Genomic DNA, 26,015 nt, shown 5'->3' with positions numbered 1-26,015 from the left:
AGGCGGGTCACTCGGGTATGGAGACCTCACATCTGTTTTCACTAGTATAATTGAGAACACCCACCCTTGTCTCTAAATGGGTGTCATGGCTCCCCAAACAATTGCCCTGGGTGTCGATGCTCAGCTGACTTTTTCCTTTTCCCTTGACTCAGTCTGGGACTCCCAGTCTGTGGGATGGTGCTGCTCACATTCTGAGTGGGATTTCTACCCTCAGTTAATTGTCTCTGCAAACACCCTCATGGACTCATGCCCAAGTGTGTGGCACTAACTCCCTAGGTGTTTCTTAGTCCAATCAAATTGACCCTCACACACGGGAAGGAATTCTCCCTGAAGCCTTGGCATTATTTAATTGATCCTTATGATAACTTGTGAGGACGGCATCACCCTCCCTCTTCACTGAAGACGTGGAACTTCCAGGATGCTGAGAAAGTTGCCCAGGCACTCACAGTAAGGAAATGAATGGCACAGACAAGATTTGAACCAGGTCCTTTGGGCTTCCCGGTTCTGGCTTCTCACATACCCATGTGGAGACAGCAGGGGTCTTTATGATCTGGAGGGGCCTGGCAGTGGGGTGGGTGGCTCTTCAGGGAAGAAGCCATTTTGAACATCGTGTATTCAGCATGGACTGGCAGGAGCTGGCTGAGTATCTATCCTTGAGCGTATGTCTTCCCTTCCTTCCTTCCTTCCTTCCTTCCTTCCTTCCTTCCTTCCTCCCTCCCTCCCTCCCTCCCTTCCTTCCTTTCTTCCTTCCTTCCCTCCTTCTTCCTTTTTTTTTTTTTTTTTTTTTTTTTTAAGGTTTTTTGAGACAGGGTTTCTCTACGTAGCCCTGAGTGTCCTGAAACTCACTCTGTAGACCAGGCTGGCCTCGAACTCAGAGATCTACCTGCCTTTGCCTATGAAGTGCTGGGACTAAAGGCATGCGCCACCACCACCCAGGGGGCTTATTTGTTGAAGAGCTTGAGGGGTGAGCTGGGATTAAACTACTCTTAACATTATGGCCACAGGGAGTGGGTGTCAAGGTCACAAGCCTAGGTGACCTTTGAGGGTCAAAGTCTGCTCTCACAACATGACAGCTTCTGACCCCCTGGGGGACTTTGACAGGGCAGAGGGTAGGACAGAACAGCCCCATAGGTGGTGCTGGGGAGGAGATCTCGGCTCAGGAGTGTACTACACCAATGGGCTTCCCCAACATTCCAGCCCCTCCTGGATTAGATCAAGGGGACTTCGCCGAGCATTGGGTGCCTCTTGCCTCATAACAGGTAAGTCAGGACCTAAAGATGAGATGCAAATGCACACTATGACAAAATGACCCTTTCCTATGTCATCAGTGATTACCTGCCTCCCTCAGGACCACATAGCTGAGGAAGACCACGTGCCCATCAGGTAACCATCTGGCAGCTCCCACAGGTTCCCATGATGAGCTTCTCTCGTGTTCCAGAGTCTCTGGCCAGTTGGACCCCAAAATGTCCCTGGAGTGGCCAAATTCATTGCAGGACTTGGCTGAAGAGCAAAGCAAATAAGCCCTAAATGCTGGTCACACATGGTCCCATCCCCAGAGCCCAAGGGTGGCAAGCAGGGCCAAGATGTCTTCTCCGTGGGAGGAAGACAGAGAAGCCAGGCGCCGGCTGGAATGACAGCTATGTGCACATCCCTGACAGTACTCTGGGAGACGATGGATCAAGGGTAGTTCCAGAGGAGGGGAGGTCGAATATTTCCCTTCTGAACTTCGTTCCATTTGGCTCGGTCCCCTCCTCTGACACGGGCTGAGGCTTGAGCTCTGTCCTCAAAAGGATCGCCATCCCGGCTTGCCTGGGGTTTTCGGCAAACCTGACGCCTAGAATGAGCAATTCCCAACACCAACGCCCTATGTCGGACCCTGCTTTCAAAAAGCAGTGGGTAGGGATGGGCTGAGGAAAACACGTGTATTTTTATGTAGTAAACAGTGTTCTAGAGGTGAAGGAGGGTCAGACGAATCATACTTCCAATCAGCTCTCACTGTGCCTGGGCGCAGGTGGGTTCCAGGGGTCTCCCTCGAGGCTGCAGAACTGGAAGGCTGCCTCCATATCAACATCCCCAGAAATGGATCCGAAAGGAACTGAAAGAAAAAGTTCCTGAGGTCCCCACCTTGTCCCATCAGGCCCGTTTCTGTGGGTAATGGTCCCAGCCAACTCAAACCTTCGTGTGTGTGTGTGTGTGTGTGTGTGTGTGTGTGTGTGTGTGTGTGTGTGTATGAGTGTGTGAGTGTGTGTATGTATGTGTGTGTATGAGTGTCAGTGAGGGTGCATGTGCACATATGTACATGTGTGGAGACCAGAGAGCAACCTCCAGTATGGTCCCTCAGGAGCGGCATACCTTGTTTTTGTTTTTGGACAAAGTCTCTGGCTGGCACCAGGGAGCCCAGTGACCACCCTGTCTCAGGCTCCCCAGCCTTGGTATGACAAGCAGGTACCACCATACTCAGCTTTTACCATGGATGCCAGGGATCAAAATCAAGTCTTCACGATTGCATAATGGCAAGCGGTTTACCAGCTAAGCTATTTCCTCGGTTCCTAAACTTTTTAAGGCCTCTATCAGCATCACCAGAACACAAAAGGTTTCTGAATTTGGGGGTGCTGGAGCCAGTGGGAAGAAACGGGAGTGATTTAGACACAGGTGCAAGGCAAACAGGATTCCAGCGCCAATGTTGTGCGGGGCTGTGGTGGAGGAAGAGGAATTTCCTCTGATAGGACTGATCCCAAGTGAGACCTAGGTAGATTCTGCCCTAGCCACGGCCCCTTGGAAGTAGCCACAATGGAGTCAGGAGCCTTCATCTCCAACCTTACGGTTGGAAGAGGTGTGGACTGCCTGATCCAGCTGGGCCGACCAGAGTCCCTCTGGGAATTCAGAGCTGAGCTGAGATACCACTTAGGAGTCACTGAAGCTCAATTGAAATCAAACATATTGGGAGGCCGTGACACACGACGACCCCGTGTGTGACACACGACGGCCCTGTGTCTCACTACCCAGAGGTTTCTGGTGTGCAATGGAAGGTAATGTGGGATGAGTAGAGAAGTAGAGCTAATGGAGGTAAAGATGGGTTGGGGAAAGGGAGAGATGGAGATGAGAACATGCAGCTGCCTGGGCTCCTGCCGAGTTCCCTGCTAAACCCCGCCCTGAACTTTTGTGAGTTGGTTTGTAAACGTCTCAAGAGTCTTCATTATCATCATCATCATCAAAATCATCTTGCCTATGAGACCAAGGGGCAGCATTAGGGGCGAGTGTGCAAGACAGGTCAGCGGGTGCCAACTCAGCACGAGGAAAGCCCTCTTCTCGTGGGACTCCAGTCACGGCCCAGACCATCTCTAGAGAGGATGCCTTTGCTTTGAATTGGAAGGGACCAGAAGACTGGCAAGTGTGGCCTTGGAAATACAGAGGGCTGCCATCTGGAGGGAGTCCGGAGCAGAGGTCACTGAGGCCTCTTCGGCTCTCAGGTAGAATTAGTCTCTTCTCTTGTGACATTTCTTTTGCCAGCTTTCCCCTTACACTGCTGAACAATGTCCCCTGCCGCCCCCAGCCCAGCTCCCAGTGAACCTGGGTAACAGCGGGCAACACACAGGTCAGATCTGAAGCCCAGGAGGTACTGGGAGATGGGCACAGATGTCCTGGCCATCAGGGGTAATGTCTCTGCGGTTGCACCACACATGGTTTGCAAAGCCTGGGATCCTGCCGTCCCCTGTCTTGGTTCCCCAAGATGAGCTGATTTCTCAGACGCTTCAGTTTTATGACTTCTGAAAGACTCAGCAGAGCCCAGGAAACTCATGACTTCCATGGCAAGACTGAGATGTGCCATTGGCCCAGGGGAGACTCGGGAGCCTTCCCTGCCTCCAACCTTGCTGGACAGCCCCGACCCTCAAAGGATGTCTTACTTCATGAAATCTGGAGATTTGGCCATTGCGTGTTCGAACTCGGAGAAGGACAACATGTTGTCATTGTCCAGATCTGACTCGCTCAGGACCTGGTGGAAGGAAAGAGGCTGAGAGGAGCCTGGGGTCCAACAGGAGACGGGTCTCAAGATGGAGACAGACAGTGTAGAGGAACTATGGCAGGGTGTCTTAGGGCCCCTGCCCCACAGAGAGGAGAAGGTGTGTGCACTAAGGTGGTGGAGAAGGCATCACGGGCTGGCTTTCTTTTGGAAGGATTCTCCTCAGCGTCCCCCAGCACCAATTTGGCAGCGAGGACAATAGACCCCATCCGCTGGACATAGGCACGAGCCCCCCATTGTAAGAAGCCTGAGTCAGGTGGGAGGTGCTACCATCCAGCCCTGAGATCCTCGGGGGTTCTCACAGCCTGAGAGCTTGTGGGCCTGTGCCCCATCTTAGGTTTTAGGGCTGTGTCCATGCCTTGTTACCAGGATATATAGTGGGCACTGTGTTCCTAATGAATGACATGGGCAGGGGAACGTTGTGATGTGTTCATCTGATGCTAAGCTGTTATAGACCCAGCTGCCCTCGGTGACCCATGTAGATGGGAGGCTCTCAGGCAGGAGGGGAATAGAAGATTCTTATTGGAAGAGCAGACAGCTGAGGTATAGTTCTCTCCACTGTGTGCCCACTTCTCAGGGCACCATGTGCTGCCCATCCCCATGGCAGCTGCCCGGGGAGGGGATGGAAATATGTGCCACCTGCTCCAGGCTTGACTCTGGATCCCTTCCCAAGAAGATGGCCTGATATCCAGGAGCTTTTGGGTAGCCACCTGGACCCTCAGGCCCCGCCCTTCCACTTCCGGATACACACGTGGTGCGTGACGTCCATCAGCAGGTCCTCAGACACATCATCACTCTTCAGCAGTCTTAGCACGATTTTCTGGAGGTCTTCCTCGTCAATGAAGCCATTCTCGTTAAAATCTGCAGAGAGGAGGTGGAGGCTGAGTCCCTGGCTCATGGGACCGACTCCCATCTGGGAGGCCAGGTCCACTTGCCCCAAGTAGATCTAGAATCTGGGACATGGGGCTGGGTAGCTGGCGGGGCATGCAGCATCCAGGCCAGCTGTAGACAATACTAAGTAAGGCAACAGTCATAGCAATAAGCATTGACTGTGCACCTACTGTGTGCTCAGATGAGTCCTCTTTTAAATCATTGAATCCTCACCATCCACCTTTTTATTGTCTTATTTTTGTCAAGAGGACACCAAGGTTCAGGTGTGATGTAGCTTGTTCAAAAGGGCAGGAAACGGGAGGGCAAAGTTCAAGCCCACCTAAGCTGATCTGGCCCCACATCATAGTCCATGCTATGGGATGTCCATTTCAGAACTCAGAAGCCAGACTGTGGTTTGGTGGCCGGGAGCCAGGCAGAGTAGAGGAGTGAAGGGTGGGCTGGGTTTGGGACCAAAAGGCTTGGGTATCATCTGATGCTTCCGGTCCTGTACAGTAGCTGCTGGAGTGACCTGGACATGTGTTCTAGCTTCTCAGGGAGGTGGGACAGTGGTTCTTGCGACTTGTACTAGTGATGGGTTGGCTTCAAGAACTACAGCTGTTTCCTCAAAGAGTCAGAGGCTGGAGCAATACTCCCTACAGCTTGGCTTCCTAACTCTGTGCCCAGCACAAAGCCGAGTCTCAGTGAATAAATGGGCGGATGAATGTCCACTTCAACTTGGTAAGTGATAGGATATGACTAAGCTCCGCCATTTAGACATTACAGGAAATCTGTGCTCTTTACTATTCACGACTGTCTTCATTACAGAAAGCCACCAATGTTTGGCTGGGCAGAGGATCATCCAAACAGAACACTATATTTCCTAGCTTCCCTTGCTGCAAGAGATGGACAAATAGCTGAGCTCTGCCCAGTGACGTATTAGCAAAAGAGGGCAAGTGACTTATGGGAAGGTCTTTGAGACCATGAGGTAACCATGGGAACAGAAGGCAAAGCAACAAGTCAGAGGAGCCTGGATCCCTAGTGTTAGAGCCTTAGAACCATTGTGGACAACTACTTTTGGCTTCTCCACAATATATATATTTAATCCCAGTACACTATTTGAGCCTCAGTTTCCCTGTCTGTAAAATGGGAATAATAGTTGTACCTCTACAGTGTGAAGGTTAAATAGGAAATACGTAGCCATCCCTTGGCATTAGTCTGGAATACAGAAGACTCCTGTTAGCTGTAGCCAGGGCTTAGTTCTCCACCAGGTGCTCATTGTTAAGTACAAAAAATGAAAATCTGAGCGGTTATAACACCCCACCTTGAACAACGCCAGCTAGAGTTAATGGACTATTAGGGAAACTGAGGCCCAGAGTCTGCCAGTACTACAGAGTCAGTCCTTTTATGGCAGAGCCAAGAAATATCTGTCCCCAGAAGCGGACTGAGCATATGGAAGGTACAGTACATCCCCGACTGTGTTTCTCAGTCCGTGACTGGAGCCCTCGTCCTAGCTGCTCTTGGGTGCTCTCCCTACATGACCCCTGAGCACCATAGGAAGTGAATCAAAGGACCAGGTGAAGGGGCGGAGGCATCGGAGGAGGCACTGAGCAGCCGCAGTGACACCACACTGCCGGTAAGAAACTCCGCAGCCTCTCCCCAAGCCCCTGCAGTGTCTCCAGGCATCCTGCTGGCCGAGCTCCCATATGCGGAGACTACAGAAAATGACATGGCTTTGGTCCCAAGCCATCTGAAAACAGAATAATTTGCTAGAGTAAATGTAGTCCTGGGTGGTTCCTGTCCTTTGGGGGATGCAAGGGCAGAACAGTCTGGGAAAGGGCTAGGGCCAGGGAGTCTGCGCATTGGCTGGGCCCCAGTCTAGGCTGACCCAGCAGTCTTAGAACTCACAGCCTGTGACTGACCACTCAGGGGTGGGAGTGGGGGCTTGCTCTCACATGTTTCTCAACCCCGTGAGCTTAGAGAGCTGGATTGGTTAACGTTTAACCTCCAAGTCCCTCCAAAACAAGCTTCCCACAAAGCAGTCTTCAAAGTTTCCCTAGGCTTGCTCCACAGCCTCACCTAGCCACTGACACCTCTGTGCTTGGGTCAGGTCTCAGGAAGGTGTGGCAAGATCTGCTACTTGCTTTCTGCCTGAGAATCCGTAGCTGGTGCCGACTGGATCAGGAAGGTGTGGCTGAGATGTTGGTCTCTGACAAGTGATTAATCTTCCTGGAGGTATGGAGAGATGTTACATTGATCACACGGAGGCCAGAATGTCCCTCAAGGCAGAAACTGGTGCCCAGGAGGTGGGTTCCAGGCCTCAAGGAGCTCTGGCCCTGCTGAGCTAGAGGCTCATTCTCCAAACAGTTCTTGTTCAAGATGACCCCGGGTTCAGATGAAAGTACATGGCTTTCCCGTCTCCGCGGCAGCCATGGGTGGCTGTGTGACATCATTCTGGCCCCTGAAATATAAACTCAAGTGTCTTGGTGACGTTCCAAGAAAGCTTGGGAAGAGCTGACTTATTTGTGTGTCTCTGGATGTGAATTTCACCTCTGTTCCTTCTCCCATCCCCCTCCACGCCACTTTCCCTGCCTAGAATAAAGACGAGAAGTCCGTGGGCACAAAAGCCATTTTGTGACCACGAGGACGGTAGGACAACAGTCTCATACCAAGACTTTACAGTTGAGGAAGCATGAAGAACTCTGGACTCCTTTCTGGAGCTCTGGACTGCCTGACTCCAGACTTTTTTTTTTTTTTTTTTTTTTTTTTTTTAAATCGGGGACACTGCTACACGTAGCTGGATGGAATCCCAACTGATACAGCAAGCTGCAGCAGGAGCCTGCAAACCTACTGCACGTTAGAAATACCCAGGGGGCTTTGCAAAAGCCTGCCAGCCAGAGATGCCATTCCATCAGGTTGTTTTTTGTTTTGCTTTAACTCCCAGGTGATTTGAGGATGCAGTCAGGTTTGGGAAGCCGGGGGGCTAAGGCATGGCTTTCTAGATTTTTCAGGAGCAGAGATTGGTGGGGGGTGGAGGGTGGGCCTTGCTAAGGTGTAGATTTGGTTTGGAGGTGTAAGTGGGGCCAGAGGGTCCGCATCTTTGTACCCTCCCTTGCAGGGCTGATGTGTCTGGTCCCTGAACCTCACTTGGAGTCATCAGGTCAAGAGCATCGGGAGATCTTCGGACTTCTGCAAGGTTCGCTACCATGAGCATCACCAACACATTCGTCTTCTCTGTCCATCTCTTTGCCCTTCTTTTTAATTCTCCTTTTCCCTTCCTTATGGGCCATCACCTCCAGACTTACAGAGCAGCTTCCGCAGACCAGGCACTAGATTCAAGGATCCTGGAGTTCCATCTCACACTGAGCTGACATCTGCCTACAGTCACAAATCTTCAGAACCCAAAGAGAATTCTGATTTGTCTGGGTATCCTGGATGCACGCTGGGGCACGAGTCCCAGGCATCTATTTGCGCTGATGATTTAATTGAGCTTTTGAAAGTCTTTTGCTAGGGGTCCTTGGGGAAAGGAACTAACTATGTGCTTTAGGGACTTGGAGAGGGGTGGACACTGGGCTGGGATGGAGTGTCTTGTCTCTCACTTGGCCCCATCCACTCAGTCTGACCTCCGAGGACTGAACATTCCCATTTCTAAAGCTAAGCGAAGTTGGCCCTGTGTCCGGAAGATGCTTGTGAGCATCTACTCTCCTGATGGGGTTTGGGGATTTTGTTTATTGGGTTCTGAAAACCATGGGAAGACAGCAGAGCATTCTTCCTTCCTTCCTTCCTTCTTTCCTTCCTTCCTTCCTTCTTTCCTTCCTCCCTCCCTCTCTTCCTTCCTTCAATTTCCCCTTCCTCCCTTCTCCTTTCCTTCCTTCCTTCAATTTTCCTTTCTTCCTCCCTCCCTCTCTCCCTCTCTCCCTTCCTCCCTCTCTCCCTCTCTCCCTTCTTCCCTCCCTCCCTTTCTCCCTCTCTCCCTCCTTTTCATCAAGACAAGGCCTCATGTATCTCAGGCTGGCCTTGAACTCACTATGTATGGGAGAATGACCTTGAACTCCTGCTTCTTCCAGCTTTCTCTCCTGAGAGCAGAGATTAGATTACAGGCAAGTGCCACACCACCCAGCCTTTTCTGTCTCTGAGAAGTGTCTTCACTCCCAAGTGCTTAACCTCTGGGGCCATGTTTATTCAAGTGACTCTGTTTTTCTTTTGCCTGTAGGTGACTGGGCAAAGCTGATCATCCAACCAAGGTATCAGATCATTGGCTTTGTGGAGCCATTTAGTACCTGCTAAGAAACTGCAAGGGAGAAGCAGATGCCTGTGGCCAGATGCTCAGAAGAGGCTCTATAGGCCATGCATGTAGGTACGAGGGTAGTCATCTTTAGTCCATGGGCACAGATGAATAAACCTTAGATCTGGGAAAGAGGAGATTTCCTCAGCAGCCATGCAGAGAAATTGCTTGGCTTTTCTGACAATTTCCTAACTGTATCCTAGCCCTTCCCTTCTTTCATGGGGTCCGTACTTCTGTCAGTGGACATACTTCATACTTGTGAACGGAGAAACCTCCCAGAGACAGATGTCTGGAGCTGGGTTTGGTGGTATTTGCCTATAATCCCAGTACTCTGGAGATACAGGAATCAGGAAGATCAGGAGTTCAAGGTATCCTCAGCTACGCAGTGAGGCTAGCCTGGGCTACATGAGCACCTGTCTCATGCCCCCCCCCCCAATAATCCATACCTCTTGCTGTTTATGCTTCTGTATAACTTGGTGCTATTTGGTGTGAGTGGAGACTGTAACCTGCTTCCAGCCAACATAATTTGGCAAGTGTGATGGGATGGATGTCACTTTCATGGTCAGGTTATGCCATGGAAGACTCCATTCTAACAGTAGATGGGTTGAGGGCTATTCCCTCCTCATTATCTTTGAAGACAAGTGGCCATGTTGGGAAGGTTGTGTGGCCAGGGGCCGAGGGTGGCCTTCAGAGGCCGAGGGCAGCCTCTAGCTCCTAGCCAGCATGAAGCCAGGGGCCAAAGGTCCATGAATACAAGAACTGCATTCTGCCAGCGGCTTGAAGGGTCTCCCCCAGCCAGCCATTCTCCAGATGGGAAGCAGCTTGGCCAGAACTTTGGCTGGAGTTTTGAGACTTTAAGAGAGGGGTTTGCGCCGGGCGGTGGTGGCGCACGCCTTTAATCCCAGCACTTGGGAGGCAGAGGCAGGCGGATCTTTGTGAGTTCGAGGCCAGCCTGGTCTACAGAGCGAGATCCAGGAAAGGCTCAAAACTACACAGAGAAACCCTGTCTCGAAAAAACAAAAAAGAGAGGGGTTCTCTGGGAGTGGTAGTGCTCATCTTCATTCTAGCACTGGGGAGGCAGGGGCAGATAGAGTTCAGTGAGTTCCAGGTCAGCCAGGACTACATAGTGAGACCCTGCCACAAAAGAATAGAAAGAAAGCAGAGGAGGAAGAGGAGGAGGAAGAGGAGGAGGAGGAGGGAGAGGAGGAAGAGGAGGAGGAGGAAGAGGAGGAGGAGGAAGAGGAAGAAGAGCAGGGAGAGAAGGAAGAGGAGGAGGAGGAAGAGGAAGAAGAGCAGGGAGAGAAGGAAGAGGAGGAGGAGGAAGAGTAGTAGGAGGAGGAGGCAAGAAGAAGGGAGAGGTGGGAAAGGAGAGGGGAGGAGGGAGGGGGATCCAATTAAGCCAAGCCTGGACTCTTTTTTTTTTTTTTTTTTTTTTTGGGTTTTCGAAACAGGGTTTCTCTGCATAGCTTTGCACCTTTCCTGGATCTCACTTTGGAGACCAGGCTAGCCTCGAACTCACAAAGATCCACCTGGCTCTGCCTCCCGAGTGCTGGGATTAAAGGCGTGCACCACCACCGCCCGGCTCAAGCCTGGACTCTTAGCCGGCAGGCACCCTGAAGCCATAAAGTGTGGCACCTGAAGCCGTTGAACTTTGGGGGATTTTTTTTTTTTTTTTTTTTTTTTTACCCAACCCAGACAGACATAGAGCCACTGTCCCTTATCTTTTGCTTCATGAGCTAAGTTTCGGTGACTTTCAACTGTGTACCGTTGGCTGAGATGAAAGGGTTGAGCCGGGCCAGTGCTCTGCTAGAGGCGTGTCTTGTCCTAGAGAGTGTGACAAGGACTTCAGTCAGCCCAGCTGCCGCATCTGACAGAACCGTGGCGGTGACTAGCCGAGCTAGGACTCCTGGGATCCAGGACATACTCCCTGGGGACGCTTGGGGCTGCTTGGGAGAAAGAAGGAGGAAGCTGTAGGAGAAACACACACACACACACACACACACACACACACACACACACACACACACACACACCAGGCAGGACTGCTGAGCTAACAATATACGGGTGTGTGATTTCATTTTGGATTGGGATTCACTATGAATTTGTGTCTTTTACCAAATTTAAGACATTTAGGGCTGTTAGTTCTTCAAATATCTTTCCTACCCTTTGCTTTCGAGACTCCAATTGGATCACCTGGTTGTATATTTGACCTTTCTAATTCTGTGTGTCCCAGAGGCCCTGTTCTTTAATTCTCTCAGTATCTGCTTTCTCTGTTATTCAGATTTTTTTTTCCCCCTGCATCTGTCTTCAGATTTACCCTTCCCTCCTGTTATCTCAATTCTCCTGTTAAGCCCATCAGTGAATTTTGATTTCAGATAGGTTTTTGAGTTTGTTCAGCTGTTTTGGAGTGGAGTATGAACCTAAAGGCTACTGCATGCTAAGTAAGTGGTCCATCATCAAGCTACATTCCAGCACTCTCATTTTTATTTTTAAATTTTGTAATATAGACTTACTAAGTTTCCAGGTTAGCCTTGAACTCACTCTGTAGCCCAGGCAGACTTTGATCATGTGATCCTCCCGCCTCAGTCTCTGTAGCAGCTGGAATTATAGGTCAACGCTACAAGGCCCAGCCCATTTAACTCCTTCTCATAGCTGTATTTTTCTGATGAGCTTTCATATCCTTTCATTTCCGTGTGTGTGTGTGTGTGTGTGTGTGTGTGTGTGTGTGTGTGTGTGTGTGAGAGAGAGAGAGAGAGAGAGAGAGAGAGAGAGAGAGAGAGAGAGAGAGAGAGAGAGCGAGAGCAGATTTCCTTTTACTTTATTGGAAACGGTGGTTGTGATGGTCAATCCTATGTGGCAGTTTGACTTGGGCTGAGGAATGCCCAGATAAAGGCAGAAAAAAAATCATTTCCTGGTGTGTCTGTGAGAGAATTTCTGGAAGAGATTAGCATGTGAATCAGTAAACTGAATAAAGAAGGTCACATTCAGAACGGCAGGAGAGAGTCCCTTCATGGCTGGGTGAGGGCGGCCTCAGGAGGCCTCACTCCTGAGTCAGGAGCTAGTGACAGTTGTGAGGGGCGGGACTAATTTTCTTCAGTGGTGTAGCCACCGGTAAACTGCAACTGCCCATGCTTCAGTCAACACCCTTCAGCCATTCTCATGCAAGCAATCCCAGTCAAATACAATGGATCTCTCTCTCTCTCTCTCTCTCTCTCTCTCTCTCTCTCTCTCTCTCTCTCTCTCTCTCTCTCACACACACACACACACACACACACACACACACACACACACACCAAAGTGGAAGGGGCCTCTTCTTGAAGGGTACAGTAGGAAGGAGTGGAAGGGGAAGGAGGTGAAAATGACTGAAATACATTACGTACAGGTGTGATGTCATGAAAGAATTAAAAAATAATCAAGGGCTGGAGAGGAGGCTCATCTGTTTGGAATGTGTACTGTTCTTGCAGAGGACCTGAGTTGTTTGGGTCTCAGCAACCATGTTGGGAGGCTCACAATCACCTAATCCAGGGGATCCAACACCCTCTTCTGGCCTACTTGAGCACTGCATTCACGCACTACACACACACACACATACACACACACACACACTTTTTTTTAAGAATTTAAAAAACAAGTAAAAATTAAAAACAAGGCCACATTCATAAAAATGAAAAACAAGACCACATTCATCATTGTGGGTGGGCAGCATCCGGTCCAGCAAAGGCCCAATAGAGCACAAGACAGAGGACGGAGGAGCTTTTATTTCTGCTCTGTCCTTGGTCAATGGTGCTCTTGGTCCTTGTACCTTTGGGTTAAATTAAATCATCGTCTTTCCTGGACATCCCACTCACAGCAGATTGTGGGTTCTCTGGTCACCAGAGTCATCCAGTCAACCCTATAGTCCTGTCTTTCTCTTTCTCCCTCCCCTCTCCATTCCCGTGTCCTCCCCACATCCCCTCTTTCTCCTTCTCATTGCTTCTGTTTCTCTGAGGAGCGGACGGCAGTGACGGCGGCTGTTTTAGGACTCTTTATCAGTGAATTTCAGTATCTGGGTCACGTCAGAGCCAGTCTCCTTTCTGGAGACGGCAGCAAGATTTAAAAGAATTTTCTTGCATATCAGGTCACTTTTAGATTTTATTTGGGGTATTGTAGATGTTCCGGTGTCAAGACGTTGAGTTCTGTTATAGTTCTCCAAAACAGTGCTGACACTTTTGGTTTAATTCAGACTGCAATCCTGTTGTCCGGGTTCTCCAGATTAGAGAGGGTTCTGGAGTTCTGCTTGTTTACTTTGAGAATCAAATCTGGAGCCTTGCATGTCCTTCAAGCATTCCACCATTGAGCTCTAACACTAGCCCTTGACTTTTTAAGACAAGGTCTCACAAGGTAGCCCACTTTGTCCTCAAATTTATGATCCTTCTGCCTCAGCCTCCTGAGAGTGAGGATTACCAGTGTGTGCCACCACACCTAGCAAGTTGAGGTTTTCCTCGGCCTGCATGATTCTGCTCACTGATGTCTGAGGACAGGAGGAGCTGGATGGCCTATTTAAACAGAAGGGGTGGTGCTCATCCATGCCAGTCTGCCTGGGCAAGCAAAGGAGTTACCATGATGTACTCAAAGACGTTCGTGGTCTGTTGGAAGGTGTGTCAAGATTTCTTTGATTTTTTTTTCCCCTTTCGGTTGCTTTTGGGAGGTCCGAGTATCCCCACCGTGCTATGGAGACAATACAAGGAGAAGGGCAGATAGCAAAGACCTCAGAGGTGATCTCTCTCAAGTCCTTCGCTTTCAAGATGATAGAACGACAGATTCGCAGGAAAATGAAATGACTTGTTCAAGACTACGCAGTGACCGCACGCAGGGCTGCTCCAGTGCCTCATGTCTCTCAAGTTCCCATCCAATCTTCTTCCTGCCAGACAAGCCCTGTCCTTCACACCCGTATGTACCGTCTCTTTCTCTCTGGCCTGCCCTCGGCGACCCCAGTGCCCTTGGGTGGCATTATGATTTGAACCTGAAATAGCCCTCCCAGGTTCATGGGTTCGAACATTGGTTTCCCAGCTGCTGGAACTCCACGGCTGGAGACCGTGGGACCTTTGGGAGGAGGAACCTAGCTGGGGAGGGAACATGTTTCTTAAGGGGCAGGACTGGAGGCTTGCAGTACCACCCAGCAGCCTGTGTTGCTTCTGATTTCTGTTCCATCAACATATGAGGAGGTGAGAAGTCTCAGCCACACATTCCCACTCCTGCGGCCTGCTGGTCACTCTGCTGGCCCTGCCACAATGGACTACATGCCTTCAAATAGAGCCCCAATAAATTCTCCTTCCCCTGAGGTGCTCCTTGTCAGGTATGTTGGTCACAGCAACAATAAAGACCACTTCTATAGATAACGTGGAGGGAAGGGCCTCTGTCTATGAGAGCTCAGATTCTCAACCCGCTTTGTTATTTCACAGTACTTAAGAAATACGATATATGCTCATCAAGACCTAATAAATCCTGGTTACACTATCCCATCAATGAGCTAATGTTGTTGGATTTCAGATGTGGCGGGTTCTCTTTGGCCCCCTCCTCCTTCCCATTCAGCACCACCACCGCAACCAAGGTACCCACCATAGATGCGAAAGGCATATTCAATCTTCAGGCTGGGGCAGGCCTGCTCACTGAACACCGACGCCATGCCCAGCACATCTTCAAAGGAGAACACGTTGTTGTGTGAGAATACCTTGCAGATGCGGTCTCTGAAAGGGTTGACCTGTGATGGGGGTGAGGGAGACAAGGTCTATCAGGGTTAGGGTGTTGCCTCCCCAAAACTCTTCCACCTGCCGTCAGCACTGCGTCCTGGGCTGAGACAAAAAGAACAAGGTAGGGTAAAGCAGGTCCCTGGGGGTGATGGAGGAACCCAGGACAAGGGACCCTGCTTGACATCACTCTGCTCACCCACATCTCCTCCTGCGCACACATTCCAATGGCTTGTGGGTGTGTGTGTACGTGCGTGTGTTTTTGTGCATTGTCTTATTGAGGTTTTTTTATGGCTATTAAATTTCCCTCCATTTTACATTTAAAACTTGGAAAAATAAAATAAATGGATAAAGAAAAAAACAAAAGTCAGATATCTATAATTGACTCCCCAGAGTTAACAACTATTAACATATTGATGTAGCAGTCAGCAGACCTAGGTTTAATGCTGTGTCGTGAGTTAGGGAACAACTGCCATATAGATACGTTCATTAACTAGCTGTCAGAGTTAAAGACTTGTATAAAGTAGAGAGATAATAATTATGTCTACCATGTAGGACTGCCATGAAGACTAAGCAGGAGAACTGCCCAGTGTCTGATAAATAACTCGGCCAATGAGAGCTGGTAGTTGTTATTTAACCACCACAGATACCACAATCAACAGAGCAGTTTTCAAATTAGGTGCCCAGGCTGGAAATGAAGCTCAGCAATAGAGCCTTTACTTAGCATGAGTGATGCCCTGGCTTCAGTCCCCACCCTACCCCTTCCCAAACACACACACACACACACACACACACACACACACACACACACACACAATCAAATCAGAGTCCCAAATTACCATGCGATTTTAGCAACTCTGTTTCCCTCAAACTGGCCCTGGCCTTGGTGCGTGAGCTCCCTCCTAGGCTGACGTTCCTCCACGTGGGCTTGTGACATCCCAGCCACCATTTGCCAGTTCAGATGCAGCTTGCTATTTCAGCTTGCGACTCTCCCTCCAGGCCCCAGGAATGGGCAGGGGGTAAGAGGGCTTTCGGGGCAGAGCTCATCAGAGTTTGCTATAGTTCTGATTATAATTATTTCTCCAAAGCCTGTATGTTGTAGGCTTCATCCCCAGGAAGTAGCAGAAGCTGTAAAAGGTAGGTCCCAGGGAAAGGTCGTAGGACATTGGTGAGATGTGTCCTCAAAGAGGATCATGGAACTCCAGCTCTTAATACTTTTGCTTCCCAGGTACCACGAGGTAGGCACCTTCCTTCTCTATACCCTCCTGCCATGATGCCTTGCCTCACAACAGGCCCCAAAGCGATGGGGACAGTTGACCAAGAGCTGAAACTGTAAAGCTGTAATCTCTTTCTAACATGATCTCCTCCAGTGTTTTATTATACTAACAGCTGATTAGCATAGAGCTCAGTAGGGATCCACACGCAAGGACGCTTGGCAGTCTTTAAAAGTAGCAAGTTCAGCTTTGATACACCCTCGGCTCACTCTCTGGGGCTCTGATCCATTCCCACCTCCTAGGATGCCTTTCCCCAGCTGCTCAGGGTCCCCGCCCGGCAGACCTTATCACACTCCAGCTCTCTCCTGTACTTCAAAACAAACCCTAATAACTCATACCTCCCTCAAATCCCTGTTCTTATATGTACCCTGACTAAGCTGCCTGACCCTGCAAACCCGCAGAGCAGCTGTGAGTGTACAGTAGAGCCCCAGCTCCCAAAGTTCTAATCAGCTGAAATGGCTCTCTGGTTTCTTTCTAGCTCCCTTTGCTATGACAAGGCATCTCTTCAGAGGCGCATGTTTCATGCAGAGGGGATTGGCTCAGCCTCTCTGCTTCAGCTGTGCCAATGACCTGGCGTGGGCCTGCTGCTAAGGATCTACGCCAGTGGTTCTCAGTCTGTGGGTTGTGAACCCTTAGTCGGTCGCCTAAGACCATCGGAAAACACAGACATTTATGTTACTACGATTCAAAATTACAGTTACGAAGTAGCAACAAAATAATTTTGTGGTTGGGGGGGGGTGTTCAGCACAACCTGAGGAACTGCATTAAAGGGTCGCAGCAGTAGGAAGTCTGAGAACCACTGTTCCATACAGACCCACGCTCTCTAGAGCTGCCCGACCCGGACCAGCCAATGCTTAGCTCTCTCGCTTCAGTTCTCCAGTTTTGACATGTGGGATATTTTTTTTTCCCCTTTCATTCTCCTAGAACTCAGCCACACACTGAAACACACGCTTTTATTTTGTCCATCATTGTATTTGAGATGAGACATCGTGTGTCACTCCAGGTGGCTCTGTAGCTCTCAAATTCTACTCAGCATACAGGTCACTTGGGGTCGTTCTTAAACACGTGAATTCATGTTGGACAATTGAAGAGCTTCGTCCATGCAGGATGAAGAACCAGCTATACAACATTATGCTTGGAGTTCCCGGTTTTGTCCTGTGCACTGGAATATCGAAGGGGGTAGAGCTCATGCCAAGTGTTCTAAAAATTCAAGCTCAATATGGTGGTGCACCCTACTAATCCTAGCCCTTGGGAAGCTGAGGGGGGAGAATTTGGGAGGCAGAAGCTAGCCTTGGCTACATAAGGGGGTACCAGGCCAGCCAGGGATATATAGCAAGACCTTGTCTCAAAAACAGAACAAAACAAAGAACAGTGTTGTGAAAACTGTGAAGAGCGTGATTGTCACATTATGGTGTGTGCATGGTATATGCTATATAAATGTCACACAAGCTTTCACCCTCAGAGGTCTTCTGTCAGGGGGTCTAGACTGGAGGCCAGTGTTATAGGTGAATTGTATCCCCTCCAAAATTCCCGTGTCAAAGCAGTAAACCACCCCACCTCAGAATATGACTTCATTTGGAAGTAGAGTTGAAGGCATAATTCCCTAGGTTGAAGTGACATCACAGAGAGGAGGCATCCTCATAACATACGATGTTGTCCTTCTAGAAAGGGAAACTGGACGTGGATATGTGTTCTCAGAGACCACCACATGGAGATGGAGGCAGACATCACAAAGAAGCTTCTACAAGCCAAAGAACGTCAAAGATCGCCAGCAACCCTGCAGAAGGGAGGGAGAGCCTGGAACTGACCCTTCGTCCCAGTCTTCAGAAGGAACCAACCCTGTCTACACCCCGATCTTGGGCTTCTAGCCTTGGCAGTTATGAGACAGTGTTTCTATTGTGCGAGTCACAGAGTGTGTGGTACTTAGTAAATGAACGCACCAAGCAACACGCTTTGTAAGCTCCTCAGATCACGGGGGTCTGTTTTATACATTACACATGCATCATAGGCATATACATACATAGATAATGTATTATGGAGAAATATATACATATATCATATGCATGTCCCAGGACACAAGGGAGTCCAGGCTGACCCACTCAAAAAACCACACTTGCTTCGGGCTGGAGCTCCCCTTCTTTTAACATGCCCAGAAATACCTATTTCCCTATCTCTAATTGACGCTGATAGCTTGAACTCCTATGTCCCAAGTACCTAGCTAAGTGGCTTTATCAATTATGTGACCAAATTTTAACTACATTAACTCTTCTCACAAATGGATATATGGCTTAACAAGACTCCTGCAAGGAAACCACAGTTGGAGATAATGTTTGTAACGCAGATAAAAGCGAACAGCAAGAAAGTGCCAGCGCTGAGGTCTTTTCCTGTTTGAAATGCAGCTTTGCTCCATACCGAGAAGGCTTGAGAATCCAGACAGACAAAACAACGTGTCCTTGCTTCAATTCTCTGAGCCTGTGCTCAGTCAGGCACAAGGCAGGTCAGCGAGCTCTCCACCACCACACATTTCCAGCTAGGGAATGACGTGGAGTCTTCCTTCTCCTGGGGCCTCTACTGCAGGCCTTGGCTGGGAGTGAGGGGGTTGGTGGTGGTGGTGGTGTTAGGGCTTGGGATGGGGGGTGGGTACTGGAAGATCAAGTCGCTCTCCCTTTGACCCATCACACACACACACACACACACACACACACACACACACACACACACACACACCAAACGGGCAGGGGTGGCAGTGTGCCATCCTCTAGGCAAAACAGCCGCCATTTTCATTAGGCCAGCTGTGCCTGTTTTCAAGAGACCATGGTGATAGGGCCTGTTGGCTACTGATGTTTCCTCAGAGGAGGAGGAGTTTGCAAAAGCATGGACCCTCTTCTGAGACTCCAGCCACTCTCCCCAGCCCTTTGTCTTCAATTCTGTCTTAACTGCAAATGACCTGGGGGTCTTGGGGTGTTCAAATAGAAAAGCTGGGGGAAGTTAATGAAAGGGACCCCCATCTGTGTGACTATAGGGAAGCCATGCTGGGGAAAGACTTTCTGGTATGGCAGGGTCACTCATGGTCCTGTAAGCATCCCCTCACCCGTACTCTGAAGTCCACTAAACTCATTGGTTCCTTAGGTGGACTTTTTGTCGTTGGGACCTTATAAGGCTAGTGCATATGTTTATGTATCTTCCCAGAGAAGGAATTCCCGGAATATACACACCCTTCTTAGACCAGAACCCCAGAAGTTGGGAGTTGATGACAGTAAGAATAATGGCACATACAATACAACCTTGGAAAATGCAGAGAATTTCTGAAGACGAGGAGAAATGGTTCTCACGCCACCAAGGCTTTGCGAAGTGGTTAAAGTACAGATGTTTCTAACTCGGATTAAATGCTTAGGTTTTGATTTAATAATGAACTACACGAAGAGCCATATGTCTCTGATCCGCTAAAGAGGAAGGTGTTACAGAATAAATCATGAAGACATCATTTCTAGTTGTACGTGGCGGTACAGGCCCGTGATTCCAGCACTTGAGAGGTTGAGGCAGGAAGACCATGAGTTCGAGGCTGACCCGGACTATACAGCAAAACGTGGTCTTAAAAGACAAAAAGCAGCGGTGTGGAGCTGCCTCAGTAAAGTGCTTCCCACGCAATTCCAAGAACCTGAGTCTAGATCCCACGTAAGAAGTCAGGCGTGGCAGAGCACATTTGTAATCTAGGGAGCTGGAGACAGGAAGGTCCCTGGAGCTCACTAGCCAGACAGCCTAGCTGAATTGGTGGGCTCCAAGTTCAATAAGAGACCGTGTCTCAAAAAAATTAGAGTGGAGAGTCATTGAGGAGGACTCCTGACATTGACCTCTGACCTACACACACGTGCACACACACACACACACACACACACACACACACACACGAACATGTTCACACATATACCCACCCCCATATACACACACACACAAACATGTACACACATATATACCCACCCCCCCATGAACATGTACACATATATACCCACCCCCATACACACACACCCAAACAAACATGTACACACATATACCCGCCCCCTGCCACCCCACATGAACATGTGCACACATATACCCCACCACATACACACACATACACACTGCACCACTACTTATGGGTGAAATTGAGTGTAATCACTGATGGAAAGTCTGTCTATGATGGGGAAAAAAAAGAAGGTGAATTGATGTTGATTTCCCTGGAGATTTTTCTTCAGGGTGCTGTGACCAGGACAATAAGTCCGGACATTCAGAAATTGCAGCAGGAATCATTGATTTGATGAGGTTTACTTTTTAGAGTTTTATAGCAACACATATACAAGGATCTGTGATCAGAGACGAATGACTGGGCATCTTTCCAACCACAGGGAGGCTTGCTGGCCATCTTGAGACGGTGCTCTCGAAGGAGCCATACACCCGTAGATGAGTTACATATTTTTTCCTGCACAAACAAGTGTTCCACACTTGCTGGCCTGTTAGGATGACAAGTGGCGGTTGACATTTTCCACCCATTATTTTGCTAATAATATTTCATACTATTTGTAATGTATACGCGGCTATTGCTCAGCGGGAGGAAATGCAACTTCATTTGACTCCTCGAGAGAACTTAGGTGACTCATTGTAACAGGAATGCTTTTCCATTGTCGCTGGTATTTTGGAGAGACTGTTTTGAAGGGCCTTTTGTTGTTGTTGTTGCTAAAACTGTGGTATCACCTCTAAAAAGTGTTTATGTGGACATGCCTGTAAGTATCAGAAATGGCTTTTTTTTTTCCCTAACCTGTTTGAAATTTGCCCAAATAATGTAGGCGGATATTGAGCCTGCTTGTTCAAAAAATATCAAAAGGTAAAGCTTTCCAATCAGCTTGTAAAACCACTGGCTGACACAAAGGAAGAGGCATGATTCCTCGCTCAGCTCAATAAAAAGCCTTTAATTGGTAGATGGGGATGAAAACCGAGGGCTGTGATTTAATACATGCATCCCATGATACATTTCTCCTCTTTGAATCAGTTATGACAGCTATTAAAAATAAAACAAACTAGCTGTACCCCATAAATATGCACATTATGTGTCAATTAAAAAATAAAACAACCAAACTAGACCCAGCTCTCTACACAGCGCTATTTCAAAATATCACAATAAGATTTTAAAGAATAAGCTGGTGTGTGTGTGTGTGTGTGTGTGTGTGTGTGTGTGTGTGTGTGTGAAGATGACTCAGTGTATAAGAGTACTTGCTGCTAAGCCTCATGACCTGGATTTGATTCCCAGGACCCACATGTGGAAGGAGCGAAGTACAAATTGTCTTTTGATCTCCACATGCATACTATAGTATGCACACCCTCACACATATGCATACAGGATAAATAAATGGTTTTTTTAATTATTTTTAATGTGTGAGAGTCTTGCATGTATGTATGTGTACCATATGTGTGCATTGCCCTCAGAGGCCAGAAGAGGGCACTGGATCACCCTGAGTTACAGACTGTTGTTAGTTGCCATGTGGGTGCTGGGAACCGAACTCAGGTCCTCTGCAAAAGCAGCCAGTGCTCTTAACCGCTGAGCCATCTCTCCAGCCTCAAAACTTCTTACTTTTAATAAAGATTGTTTTCTCAACCAAGTGCAAGCGTGGAAGCTGGACTGACATGGAGTGGCTTGGGAACACTTGGGGGCTGGCCCCGGGAACTGTCTCTGTGAAGGTGAGACTTGCCCGCAGAGGAAGAAACCGGGAGAGAGCGCAGCGGTAAACCCATCAGGCAGGCGAGGAGGAGGAACCAGAGCATGGAGCAAAAGACACTGCTCTCTAGAGGACAGCAAGGCAGATGTTAAGCCAAAGCCAAGGTAGGATTATATCATCAGCGCAGCCTGTAAGAGTCAGGCACTGCCAATCCGGTCACCCCTGAAGCCTGATATAGGAAAGAGACACTCAAGGCCCCTCCTTTTGGCTATCAGACTGTTGATGCAATGGACCCCCATGACATTAGGATTTCCCCAAGAATCTCAGGCCGAGAGACAGTAAAGGCTGAAGGTGGATGCCAGCCAGAGCAGGAAGCTATCTCCACGCTAAGGTTTTTGGTTCTGACAACTTGTCAGACCACATTTAAGGAGCAACTGGAGTCCAGACAAAATGGTCAATGACGGGCAGGAACACACCTTTACTAGGACTACTCAGTTTGGCATATATACCTCTTGCTATGAACCTGAACCCCATGTCAGGACCCAGAAGACAGAACAGCTGGTGCTGGGTGTCTCTGTCGCTCTTCTCAATGTGACCACGTTGAATAAATCTCCCTTTTCCGCTGTTACCCTGCCTCTTTAACAGGCCTCCTGAGGACAGGTGGTGTAGCCTAGCTCATTAAGGCGGTCAGGGCCCAGGCTCTGACCCTACCAGCTCCAGGACCACCGGCAGAGTGTCCCACGCCTGCTTCTATCCCAACCAAAGGCAGCTTCCTTGTCTCCCAGGCTCCCCGCCTTTCTCTCTCCCAGAGGGATGGCCAGACACTGTGATGAGGTATCACTTAGAATCTACACAGCTCCAGATGGAGTCTGGTGGAAATGGCCCTGCAGAGAGGTTTCTAAGTACCTGGGGGATGCAGCTGGCTCTCTACCATGGACTGAATGACAGAAGGCTGGGTGGGGACCCTCCAGCCCAAGTCCCCTGGGGCAGACAGAAGAACAGTCAGAGAAGCGTGGCAGAAGGGATTCCTTTTCACCATCCCAGGCCCCCATGCCTTCACCACCCCAGGTCTTCACACCTTCATCACCACCCCAGGTCCCCGCTCCTTCACCATCCCAGGTCTTGTTTAGTTTACCATGTTCCAGATTTAAAAAAACAAACAAAAAAAAATGCTATTAACGCTAACAATCTGAGATCTGAACCCATAAATTTTGGGATGCGTCCAGAGAGTTATCATCTGCCTTCAATTTCACACTCATTTAAGAACCCTCAATCCTCTAAGGGAGGAAGGAAGTGACAATCGACGGAGCAGTACTTCCATTTCGGGAAGAGCGTGTACCCGAGCTTGAAGGCGTTCTGAGCAACGGGAATATAAACATGTCAGCGCAGAAATTTATACAGGTAACTCAGCAGCGACATCTCCCTTTTTCCATGGTGAGACCAACAAAGACGGAAATAAACCCCAATGCTGGCAGATTTTTTTTGAAACAGAAACTACAGTTTGTTGATTAAAAAGATTGCGGTCCCTGCCCCCCCCCATTAAACGTGTTGTTGTTGATGTTGTTGTTATTGTGTTGTGTTGTTTTCCAAAAGATCCTCTCAAAGCTGCTGAATGAGAGATTTGATTTTACGATGAAAGTCAGAGGGAAAATATTTGGACTTAGCTTAAAAATATCTCCTTGCCATTTCTCTAGCTAATGCCTAGTCAGAAAGAGGTTTTTTACAGTTGCTGGAAAAAATGCTCTTAAAAATATGTCAGTGACTCAATAATGACATCATGGATACACTTGGCCTTTTTTTTTTTTCTTCAAGACAGGGTTTCTCTGCATAGCCCTGACTGTCCTGGATCTTGCTCTGTAGACCAGGCTGGCCTCGAACTCAGAGATCTGCCTGCCTCTGCCTCCTGAGTGCTGGGATTAAAGGCGTGCACTACCAACTGCCTGGATTTTTAAGAGTTCGTGTTTTTAAAAAGACCTCAAATAATACTATTTCCCTTAAATTTTCTCATTGCTATTTAAATCTTAATGTCTGGTGGCTATCTTTAAAACACTCTTTCTTTAAATTTTGTTTTCTTTTTCTTTTATTTTGTGTGTGTATGTGTGGTGCATGTACGTGTTCGTGTGGGTGTATACACGCGTGCGCGCACACACACACACGTGGAGGTCAGAGGTTAACAGTGGGCATTTTCTCTTAAAACACATTTGAGATTTATTTTTATTTTGAATTGTGTGTGTGTGTGTGTGTGTGTGTGTGTGTGTGTGTGTGTGTGTACACATGAGTGCAGGAGCCTTCGGGGCCAGTGGCATCAGATCCCCCTGGAACTGGGGTTATAGGCAGTTATAAGTTACCCAACATGGATGCTGGGGATGGATCTCGTGGTCTCTGCAGGAGCAAGTACACTCTCTTAACCAAAGAACCATCTCCTCAGCCCTCTCATCAGGCATTTCCTTTCACCTTGTTGTTAAGATTCATGTGTTATTTATTTGTTTGATGTGTATGTGCCTCACACATGTGCTTCCCTGTCGATGGGGTGCACCACACGTGTGCAGAAGCCTGGGGAGGCAATGGGTCCCCTGGGACGGAAGCTGTGGGTGGTTGTGAGCTACAGGGTGGGTGCAGGGATCCAAACCTGGGTCCCCTGCAAGAGCAGCCAGCACTCTTAGCTGCTGAGCCATCTCCAGCCTCCTCCACCTTAGTTTTTGAGACAGAGTCTCTCCCTGAGCCTGGAGCTCACTTACTGGGTAGGCTGGGTAGCCAGTGAACCCTAGGCATCTGCGGTCTCTGCACAGCCCGCCCCAGCTGGGGTTACAGAGGTGCCCCCGACACTGTGCCCTGCTTTGACCTGGGTCCTGGGATCCGAACCCAGGTCCTAATGCTTTTGTGGTGAGTACTTTTAGCAACCGAGCCATCTCCCCTGCTCCTAGTTTTGAATATTATGTTCTTTTTGATCACTGTTGTCAACTCTCATTAAAATGATATGATTAGGCTGCATGATGGTTCAGCAGGTAAAGGTGCGGCTGAGCCAGATGACCTGAGTTCAGTCCTGAGATAGGGGATGTGATTTCAGTCTCTGGGACCTACGTGGTGGAAGAAAAGCACTGACTTCTAAAGGTGTCCTCTAAGCTCCATTGATAATCTGCGGCCTGTGCATGTGCGCGCACATTCGCACGAGTGTTCGAACACACACACACACACACACACACACACACACACACACACACACACACACACCAAATATTAAAAGTAAAACAAAAGTATTATTAATGTATAAGTATTTTTTTCTCATAGTACTAAAGGTTGAACCTAGGGTCTCATGAAAGTACTTTCACCCCCGAGGGCATATCCCAGCCCTCTTTTTTCACTTTGAAAACTTTTATTTTGAGACATGTTTTCAATAAGTGATCCAGGTTGGTCTTGAACTCACTGTAGCCCAGGCAAGCCTTAGCTTATGATCCCCCTGCTTCCGTCTTCAGGTAACCGTGATTACGCACCTACTCTCCCATTTTACATTTGAAACATGTAAAAGGATCTGTTGAGGAAAGGAGTGGCTGACAGGAGGGCCACAGAGCATCACCCCTCAATTTTGAATAGAGGCCTCAGTTTACCTGGAAAAGAGGAAGCTCTGCTTATAAGGTCCTACCTGGTCACAGACATTTGAGTGGATAGATCTCAGGTCCTGGAAGAAGGATGAAACTAAACCTTGTCTCAGTGTCTTTAAAGCTTTTTTTCTCATATGTATCTTAGTCACAGATTGAAAGGCTCAATAATAAGATTCCAGTTCTTCCCAAGTTGATCCATAATGTCACTGCAATTCTAGTTGAAGTCTTCCAAGCTGCTATTTTCGTGAAAACTGACAAGCCGATTCTCTATGTGGAGATTCGAAAAAGAGTTCAGAACAGCAAAGGCAGTTCTATGAGCTAGGAAGACCGGGACCAGAGCCCTGGGGACTGAGACCATGTGAGATTGATGTGATGTAAGAACAAATGAACCGGGGCCAGAATAGAGACTCCGATACCAGATGTGTGCAATCGATGGTGCAGAAGGCTCTATAATGCATCCAGAAGGAGAGTCAGCAAGCCCTGGTGCTGGGCTGGTGGACAGTGACATGGGGGAATGATGGATCTTATTCCCTACCTCACACGAAACTCAAAAGCA

General features: G+C 48.7%; 1 protein-coding gene across 1 annotated transcript in view; it reads right to left on the bottom strand.

Moving 5' to 3' along the window:
* Positions 1 to 1,903: 1,903 nt before the first annotated feature.
* Positions 1,904 to 26,015, bottom strand: part of Cib4 (calcium and integrin binding family member 4) — a 57,786-nt gene continuing 33,674 nt past the window's right edge. Inside the window, exons 4-7 of the mRNA XM_059248559.1 lie at positions 14,772 to 14,913; positions 4,773 to 4,882; positions 3,906 to 3,994; positions 1,904 to 2,095 (exon numbers count right to left, since the gene is read on the bottom strand). Coding sequence (XP_059104542.1) covers positions 2,065 to 2,095; positions 3,906 to 3,994; positions 4,773 to 4,882; positions 14,772 to 14,913 — 372 coding nt within the window. The 3' untranslated portion in view covers positions 1,904 to 2,064. The remainder of the gene's footprint in view (positions 2,096 to 3,905; positions 3,995 to 4,772; positions 4,883 to 14,771; positions 14,914 to 26,015) is intronic.

This window comes from Peromyscus eremicus, chromosome 22 (assembly GCF_949786415.1).
Source record: "Peromyscus eremicus chromosome 22, PerEre_H2_v1, whole genome shotgun sequence".
Taxonomy (NCBI): Eukaryota; Metazoa; Chordata; class Mammalia; order Rodentia; family Cricetidae; genus Peromyscus; species Peromyscus eremicus.
This window is presented reverse-complemented; position numbering and strand designations above follow the sequence as displayed.